This window comes from Lolium perenne, chromosome 2 (genome assembly GCF_019359855.2).
Source record: "Lolium perenne isolate Kyuss_39 chromosome 2, Kyuss_2.0, whole genome shotgun sequence".
NCBI lineage: Eukaryota > Viridiplantae > Streptophyta > Magnoliopsida > Poales > Poaceae > Lolium > Lolium perenne.
Genome location: NC_067245.2, coordinates 287,060,796 through 287,069,971, shown reverse-complemented (window position 1 = coordinate 287,069,971; position 9,176 = coordinate 287,060,796). Strand labels below are relative to the sequence as shown.

The 9,176-nt window shown below is 49.0% G+C and overlaps 1 protein-coding gene across 1 annotated transcript; it reads left to right on the top strand.

Moving 5' to 3' along the window:
• The first annotated feature begins 1,649 nt into the window (after nt 1–1,649).
• On the top strand, nt 1,650–5,519 carry LOC127336340 (growth-regulating factor 3). Its single transcript, XM_051363147.2, has 4 exons — nt 1,650–1,916; nt 2,030–2,256; nt 3,192–3,555; nt 4,753–5,519. The coding sequence occupies exons 1-4, from the start codon at nt 1,822–1,824 to the stop codon at nt 5,207–5,209; spliced, it is 1,143 nt and encodes a 380-aa protein (XP_051219107.1). The 5' UTR covers nt 1,650–1,821; the 3' UTR covers nt 5,210–5,519.
• Nucleotides 5,520–9,176: the final 3,657 nt, after the last annotated feature.

Sequence of the window (9,176 nt, the reverse complement as noted above, 5' to 3'; positions counted from 1 at the left end):
AGGCCCATTGGGGATGCCTATGTCACTAGGGGCTAGGGTTTGTGGGGTGGCGGCCGATGCTCTCCCCTCCCCTCTTATATAAAGAGACACCCCTCTCCACAAAAGGACATCCATTAAGCATCGAGCTCTTCTCTCTCCATCTCCAAGTTTACATAATCTTTTGGTAGAACTTTGTTCTAGTCAATAAAGTTCTCCTGTATCGATGGGAACGTACGCGTGAAAGACACGAACTAAGAGATCATATATTTGATCTAAGGAGAAAGGAGGATATATGTCCTCGCGCCTAGGAGGAATTAACCTAGCTGCGGGGATAACCTGGACCAGAGTCATCATCTACCATTCCTCAATCTTTCAGTGAGAAATCCTAGGTCCGATCTATAATATTGTATATTCATAGATAGATCTTGAGTGATCGTGTAAGGATGGAATTTTTATTTTACATGCATCAAACCTCTTCATTGTTGGTCTTGATAGGGCGCTTTGCAACCCTGACATGGCTTGAACTTGCAATTGAGCTTACAACACCCAACCTTCCCTCTGTCGTCTTTCACCGTGCATGGGTCGATGTCCTTCTGCTCGACCCCGACTTTGCCACCCTCAGTGGCTCAGTAGCCGCTCCTTCGTGCATTAGCTCACTGCACTGCCGGCGATTGAGACTCCAGTGCGCTGCGTCTAGGGTTAGAGGAAAGGAGCTCGAGAAAGGAGCAACGATATGGTTTGATGGATCTCTGCTACGCTTTAAGGGTAGTTTCGTCAAGAAAAAGCGACGAAAGGCTGTAACGCCACAAACATCACATCAGTGCCGTTTTAGGAAGGAAAACAACCTTACATGTCGAACCGGGAAGAAAACAATTATCTAGGGCCAAATAAGGAAACCGATTCTGACATAGTGTAAAATAAGGAGATTTTTCAAAGATGTACCTCGTCAGATGAGTGGACGTGGTCGCGGAAACTCTAGGAGATGAGCGGTGGTTTCGTCTTTCGGTGAGGTCGAGCAACTGCGAGAGACGCCCCGTTGGGCTCTCGCCTAGTCCAATGGCGATGGCGGACCTAACATGGGAGCTCCTCTTTAGCCGAATTGGGGCCGGATGGTTGTGTTGGGTGGCGGAAGGGAGGTGTCCGGACGACGGTTGAGTGGGGTGGCGGTGGGGATTTACATGGGTGCAATTTTACTAAGACAATCTTTTCTCCGTACGGTGAGGGAAAAAATGGAGGTTTTTTTTTTTATGATCTCCTTTATGAATTTGTAAGGGGAGGTGATTTTAGGAGCTCCAAAATCTTCTTGGCATTGGAAGCTAAATACTTATTTCGAAATGGAGGTATGTTTCCATCTATATCCGGGAATTTCCTTACCACCAGTGAGAGCAATACCTAGTAGAGAAACGAGTAGCTACCCAACCAAAACTGAAACAACACAACGGCGAGCAGCACAGCATTAGCCGATCGAAGGTGGGGTGCTTGCGCGTTAGCTGGAACCCACTGCCGGTGTCGGCCTCACCCTCAGCACGGCGCTGCCCTAGCTAGCTATATCACCATTCCATTCAGCAGGGGCTCCCTATATATCCCGCTGCCCCCCGTCTCCCCTCATCTCATCTCATCCCGTCAGGCAGATCCAGCCACCGCCCTGCCCTGCCCAGCTCACACGCGCACCGCACCGCAGCGAGCGAGAGGGAGGAAAGAGACAGAGGCAGCAGGCAAGTAGGGGGTAAAAGGCAAAAGCACGGCACATTAAAAGAGAGGCCAGGCACGGCGGAGGCAAGCAAACCAGCCAGCCGCAGGCAGCAGAGAGGAGAGAGACGCTAGGTACATAGAGCGGCATATATGGCGATGCCCTTTGCCTCCCTGTCGCCGGCAGCCGACCACCACCGCTCCTCCTCCTCCATCTTCCCCTTCTGCCGCTCCTCCCCTCTCTACTCGTAATAACCCAACCCTCCTCTTCTTCTTCCTCCCGTCAACTTTCTAATCCATCGCCTGCTCTGGTCGTCGTCGGTGGGTGGCTAACGTTGCGAGGTTGTTTGCGTTTGTGCAGCGTCGGCGAGGAGGCGTCTCCGCAGCACCAGCAGCAGCACGCGATGAGCGCAGCGCGGTGGGCGGCCCGGCCGGCGCCCTTCACGGCGGCGCAGTACGAGGAGCTGGAGCACCAGGCGCTCATCTACAAGTACCTCGTCGCCGGCGTGCCCGTCCCGCCGGATCTCCTCCTCCCCATCCGCCGGGGATTCGACTCCCTCGCCGCGCGCTTCTACCACCACCCCGCCCGTACGTACCCCCGCTCCCCTCCATTGCTCTTGCATTCGCTCGCTTTGTTTATTCAGATCGAGAGATTCAGGTGTTCTTAGACCCCCGGTCTCATTGTTAATTGCTCCGGCCGGTCATTTGTTAATCCTTCCCCGGATTTGGTCGCGGAAAGGGGTTCTTATTATTCTAATCCAAACCCGTACTCCGCTCAAGATTTGCTCCTCCTACCACCTACTAGCCATAGCATCTCCTGTCTTAATGCTTTTTTTTTATTTGGATTCAAGCCTCATGTACTGTGGTTTGATTAGATTAGATCAGATGCGAGCACCGCACACATGGCTCTAACTCATGGCCCAGGCTAGCTAAAGAACTACTACCAAAAGAGGTGGTGGTTAGTTTATTATTGGTCCTGCTGATTGAGTCATGGGGGTTATTCCTGTCTGGTTGTTGGGAGCCTCACCCACGCATTCACTCCCTCACTCACTCGCTGATGGTCCTGCGATCTCGAGCCATCCATCCTGCATCGCATCACATGGACCCCCGAGGAGCAGATAAACAATCAGGCACCACCGCATGTAGGACACCAGATGCACACAGTTCCGACTTTCCCCGGGAATTATTTCGCGTTTCGTCCTGCTTGTGGGGTGAATGATTGGTAGGAAGGAGTACATAGATCCAGCTCGCCGTCTCCGGCAGGCAGGCTGGCGGCAGCCATGATTGATTGCTACGGGTACTGGTTGACACTAGACACGCGTTTGGGTGCGCCTTCTTTTGACCGTGATTCCATCCTCGTCGGATTGGTGGGAGGCGTCTCGTCGTCCTGATTTGATTATCTGGTCCCTCCTCCGGATGTGCACCGAGACATACATACGTACATACCTACAGATTTATGCATGACCCATCACCATCGTTGTTGACCTGGGCTTCTTCTCTGTGTGTGTGTGTGGTTTCTGCAGTTGGCTACGGCTCCTACTTCGGCAAGAAGCTGGACCCGGAGCCCGGGCGGTGCCGGCGTACGGACGGCAAGAAGTGGCGGTGCGCCAAGGAGGCCGCCCAGGACTCCAAGTACTGCGAGCGCCACATGCACCGCGGCCGCAACCGTTCAAGAAAGCCTGTGGAAACGCAGATCGTCGCATCACCCCACCCGCAGCAGCACAACCCCGCCGCCAGCGCCGCCGCGTTCCAGAGCCACTCGCTGTATCCGGCGATCGCTAATGGCGGCGGCGGCTCGTTCGCCTTGGGGTCTACTCAGACTCAGCTGCACATGGACAATGCTGCGCCTTACTCGACCGCTGGTGCCGGTGGAAACAAGGATTTCAGGTAATTTCAGTTAGCTTCTCTGCAAACTCCCCAGCTGTTTAGCACTTTAGCTATGTGATCTGTGTCAGATGGATGCACTGATGAAATGCCTGATATACATGTGCTGCTTTCATTGTCGTGTGCTTGATTGCATCAGTAGACAGACAGTAGGATCTTTTGAGGCAACAATAATATCTGAGTTCATCAGACTAGCAGTGCTCTTCTGGCAATATGTGATGATCTGTGGTTGCTTAGGTTATCGCTCTGCACTATCTGACCATGCTTTCCGGGGCCAGATTTCAACAGAAACAGAGTGGTGCTCTGCTCTGATGGAAGTTCAGGCCAGGGTGTTTCTAGACTAGATTCACACGCATACTACCTGCAAAAGATGGAACTGTATCTGGGGTTTATGCTCAGAGCTAGTGCCTGCTGCTCTCTGCCCCTGCTCTACAAATCCTAGACCTGTCATTTATTTCTTCTTTATTGTTTTGCTGACCGCAGTCTGTTTTTCTTGTTTGGGGCTGGACTAGAAAATAACGTCAGTTCTGCCCCAGATTAAATTTATCTATTTCTGCCTTTCTGACCGGGTACGTCTCATCCTATGCCGGAAACCATCTGAAAAGGCTAGCATGATTATGGATGCCCATGTCCCCTTTTGCCCATCCTTCTGAAGCTTTTATTTATTTTTGTTTCAGCAGAACTTTGTGAGTTAGCAATTTCCCCTTATCGAAGCTCTGTCATGTGTGTAGGGTTTGCCTGCGGGGCAGTCGGCACATGATGCTGCATTGTTGCCAATCATGTTCGCGTAGATGTCTGCCTTCCTATTTTTGTTTTGCTTTGTTTTTCTACTCTCATGAACCGCTGCTTAAAGTGTCAAGAAACAATTATCTTGTCTCTTTGTTTTGTCTAGTACATGCCAAACAAGCTTTCTAGTTTTAGAGAACACTTGAAGCCTACTGTATCATTCTCAGATCACTATTATCCAATACTATATAAGTTACAGTTACACAAGTTTCATTACAGTGAGGAAAGCTCCTTTCCTTTTTTTTGCGGCAAGAAAGAAAACTCCACAGAGTTTCAGTTATAAGCACTTTTTTGAAACGTTTACTTTTATACCTCAGGTTTTTGCACATGATGTACTACTTTGTAAATGTTTTCATATGTTTACTTATGTATTGTTCACAATATACTCATCGTTGGCCCATCAATGTGCTTCAGGTATTCTACTTATGGAGTGAGGTCTTCAGCGCTGGACGAGCACAGCCAGTTCATCACTGCAGCCATGGACACCTCCATTGACAACTACTCGTGGCGCCTGCTGCCGTCCCAGACCGCTGCATTTCCACTCTCGAGCTACCCTATGCTGGGAACGCTGAGCGACCTGGATCAGACCACGATCTGCTCCCTGCCCAAGACGGACAGGGAGCCACTGTCTTTCTTCGGGAGCGACTTTGTGACGACGACGACGGACTCGGTGAAGCAGGAGAACCAGACGCTGCGCCCCTTCTTCGATGAGTGGCCGCCCAAGGCGAGGGACTCGTGGCCGGAGCTGCAGGACGACACCAGCTTCTCCGCCACCAAGTTGTCCATCTCCATCCCGATGACGGCCTCCGACTTCTCCACCACCACCACCACCTCCCCGTCCCCCAACGCCACCGGTATATACTCCCGGTAGACGCCTGCCGTGCTCGCCGATCTGATCTGCGCTGATTTGCCGAAGTTTTCTGATCTTCCACGACGTCCTCAAATCATCACAGATGAGACTGATGAGTGAAACCGACCGTGATGTTTATGTGAGCTGACCGCCCCTTGCTCGCTCGTTTTGTATGGATGTTGCTGCCTTACCTTCGTCGTGCTCGTGCATGCAGCACGAACAAACACTCAGTTAATTTGTCTTCCTGTAATTTTTCCCGGCATTATGCTTCCATGTTTTGCCATATGTATTGGAGCTCGCTGGTCAAGTCTTGATATATGGTCACGCACGACATCGTTAGCTGTTTCCCACGAACTCAGCTGTCAGCTGCTGAAATGATCATCTTTTTTGCTGGTATAATCGAAAGTTCTCTTTAAATGTACCAATGTATCTTTGGAAGTTATCTGTCAAATGTGTATCCATGTCTTGCATAAATCTTCGAACTAAGATGCGATGCTCCTTTTCTTCCTGGTCAATCCCCGGATCACATGGCTGGGTACAAGTGGTAGCATCTTGTGTCTTGCTTTGTCTGTGCGGCAAGGCAAGCCCGGATCCAGGCTAGCTTCATGCGCAATCCTCCTCCGAGGACGAAGGAACAAACTGGGTATGCACGGCACACGTACCGGTGGCATCTCTTTGATGGATCGGCAAGTTATGGGCGCACTCCGTCGGAGCAGATTTGCTTTGGCGTGTTGAGACGCAAGGGGACACGGTTCTCTTCCCCTGGTCATGGGCACCGAATACTGATCGATGAGGTTAAGGGAGTTGGAGAAAGTGCAACAATAATGCTGGATCTGCGCAAAGCTTCCATGGTTGGTGGAGGGACGGACAGTCTGTAAACCTCTTGTACGTGGATGGATCGGGGTTCAGGATGGAGGTCTCTGCTCTTTCTTTCTTTCTTCCTGGTATACTGTAGGACGACGACGACGGGACGGCGGCCGATTATGCGACGGAAAGCGCAGGCTTGCATGGCACAACTCGCATCGCATCGGATAGCTTGCTTTGGGGTTGGGGCTTATCCATGGCCATTGGCCAAGTGGCATTGTGGCAACGAAGGGGTGCGGATGAATCGTGGATGGACCAGCGGTATGTACGTACGTGGTACCGGCTCGCGCATGTGTCCAGACCGGAGCGTGGTGGGCGCGGTCGTGCGTCCTACGCGTACCCCTGCAACGGTTTCGCATCTCCCGGCAGAACCAACGGGCATGTGCATGAGGAAAGCTCCGCGGCGTCAAGGTGGGAATGGCCGGAGCTGCATGGGGCCGATCCCCGGTCGACGCTCCATGCCATCAGAAGCTTCGACGGTGGTGGAGCGCTCCGTCGACTCTGAAAGCTGCTTCACGGCTATGGTCACGCGGGCCATGCAGCGTCGTCTCGTAGCCATGGTGCCGGTGGTGCTTGGGCACCTCTAGGGGCCTTTCGTCGATTTTCTTTTTCTTGAGGTCTCTTTTGCATTTGTTGTTGGACACGTGTCATGTTTCAAAGTTTCCGGCGGTGTCTATGTATGATGTATTTTTGCTTGTAATGTGGTGTGCATGTACTTTCATAAAACATGTAAAAAAAAGGACATGTGTGCTTTGGCGAGCGTGCTGAACGGGATTGAAGATGTGAAACAAGAAAAATTCGAAGTATGTCCTTTGTGATGATAATGCCAAAAAAATCTCTAAGTTGGCTCGTTTGTCTTCCATCCTTTCCCTTCTGCCGGTAATTAGAGGCATCTTAACTTTTCTCTTCCCTATTATGGATTTGTTTTTTTTACGAAATTATTTTGTTGTGAACTTATGAAACAGTTCAATTAATACTAGAGCGACCGTGAGGAGGAGATATTTGAAAAGTTGGTTTTTAATTATGATTAGATATACTCCCTCAATGATACATTTATACTTACAATGACAAGAACTTATTTGGGACCTAAGTTGAGTAGCATGAGGGGTCTAGATACTCATATTCAAAGGGCATGAGATTTTCAACTTGTGATTTGTCAAGCATATAACTTATATTTGCCATCACATTAACTTTAACCATTCAAGATGCTTATGATATGGGCAATGAGAGCTCAAAACTAATGAGTACTATACTTTTTTGGAAGGTTTATAAACTTGTTAATCTTGCTTACTCTGCAAAGAGTCTTTCTTTTACTTTTATGTTGAGTCTTGATCTTCTGCTTTATGCACCAATTAGGGAAAAACCTAAATACCCGAGCATCCATCCACAAAAATTTCTATCGCGGCCGCCATCGTCGATCCTAGCTCGGGAGGGTTCTGAAGCTCTTCCCGGCACCCTGCCAGAGAGGGAGATCATCACCGGAGGCCTCTACATCGCCATGCCCGTCTCCGAAGTGATGCGTGAGTAGTTCATCTCTAGACTACGTGCCCATAGCAGTAGCTAGATGGTTGTCTTCTCCAATTATGCTTCATGTTTAGATCTTGTGAGCTGCCTATCATGATCAAGATCATCTTTATATAATGCTACATGTTGTATTTGCTGGGATCCGATGAATATTGAATGATATGGTTGAGATTGATTATATACCTGTCATATGTTATTTGTGATCTTTCATGCTCTCTGTTGCTAGTAGATGCTCTGGCCAAGTATGTGCTTCTGACTCCAAGAGAGAGTATTTATGCTCGATAGTGGGTTCATGCCTCTAGTAATCTGGGAGAGTGACAATAACTTCTAGGGTTGTAGATGTGTTGTTGCTACTAGGGAGAAAACAACAATGCTTTATTCAAGGATAATTCTACTGCTTACTTTACACACTTTACTTAGTGCAATAATCTGTTGCTTGCAACTTAATACTGAAAGGGGTGTGAACGCTAACCGGAAGGTGGATTATTAGTCATAGACGCAGTTGGATTACGGTCTATGAATCTTGTTGTAATGCCCAAATAAATCTCATAGTAATCATCTTGTCATGTATGGTCTTTATTCTGTCAATTGTCCAACTGTAATTTGTTTACCCAGCATGTTATTATCTTTATGGAGAGACACCTCTAGTGAACTGTGGATCCCGATCCTTTCTTTTACACTTCAAATACCTGTTCTCTTTATTACCAACTCCCACGGCAACTGCAAGTACTGTTCTCTTTATTTCACGGCAAACAAACATCCCTTTCCACACTATTAATCCTTTGTTTTCGGTAAAACCGGTGAGATTGACAACCTCACTGTAAGTTGAGGTAAAGAATTTTGGTTGTGTTGTGTGCAGGTTCCACGTTGATGCTGACACCGGTAGTGCGCCCTGCCAAAGTCAGGTAGCAACACTTTCAGAAGTGATTTTTTCTCCTACTAGTCGATTAAACCTTCATTTCTTACTGAGGGAAAACTTGCTACTGTGCTCATCATAGCTTCCTCTTGGGGTTTTCCAACTGTGTGCATTGCACAACATCAGGAGGATGCACATGACTATCACAATTCTCAATATATATGTGGGGTTTCCAAATGGTGATTGAGTCATATATATATAGTCAGCCACACAATAGAGATACTTTAGGTGTTAAAAGGAGTTTTCCTGAAGTTACATGTGCCTTAACCCAACTTCCACTCGTGAAGGCCTTCCACTTAGGCTGGAGACTCTGGGGTGACAGGTCAGAGATTTCGATCTGGGAAAGTCTTGGGACCAATCACCAGCTTGGCTTAGGCTTGGCATCTTAGCGTTTCAGCACGCGGCGTCGATCATCTCGATCAGGGGCGGAGCTAGCTAGTCATGGGAGTCAGGGCAGACCTAACGTACTCATGCTCTAGTGAAAGTATGCGAAAACAAATGCTGCCATTAAACTCTAGGCACATAGATGCTCCCAATGGGCGTTTGTGAACCCATGCAGCTGCCCAAGGTCGCCAGGAGGTGGCTCTTCCACTGGACTAGATTTATGGGGGTCCGGAGACTCCGGTGTTGCATCACCTGTAGTAGCTTCTTCCTTATCTTATCCTTCTTGTCCTTGATTACTGT

Bases quoted from the DNA above. Each gene is read 5' to 3' on its own strand.
- LOC127336340 (XM_051363147.2), top strand. From the start codon at position 1,822: ATGGCGATGCCCTTTGCCTCCCTGTCGCCGGCAGCCGACCACCACCGC. The intron at 1,917-2,029 runs GTAATAACCCAA...GCGTTTGTGCAG, and splicing joins CGCTCCTCCCCTCTCTACTC to CGTCGGCGAGGAGGCGTCTC. The intron at 3,556-4,752 runs GTAATTTCAGTT...AATGTGCTTCAG, and splicing joins GGTGGAAACAAGGATTTCAG to GTATTCTACTTATGGAGTGA.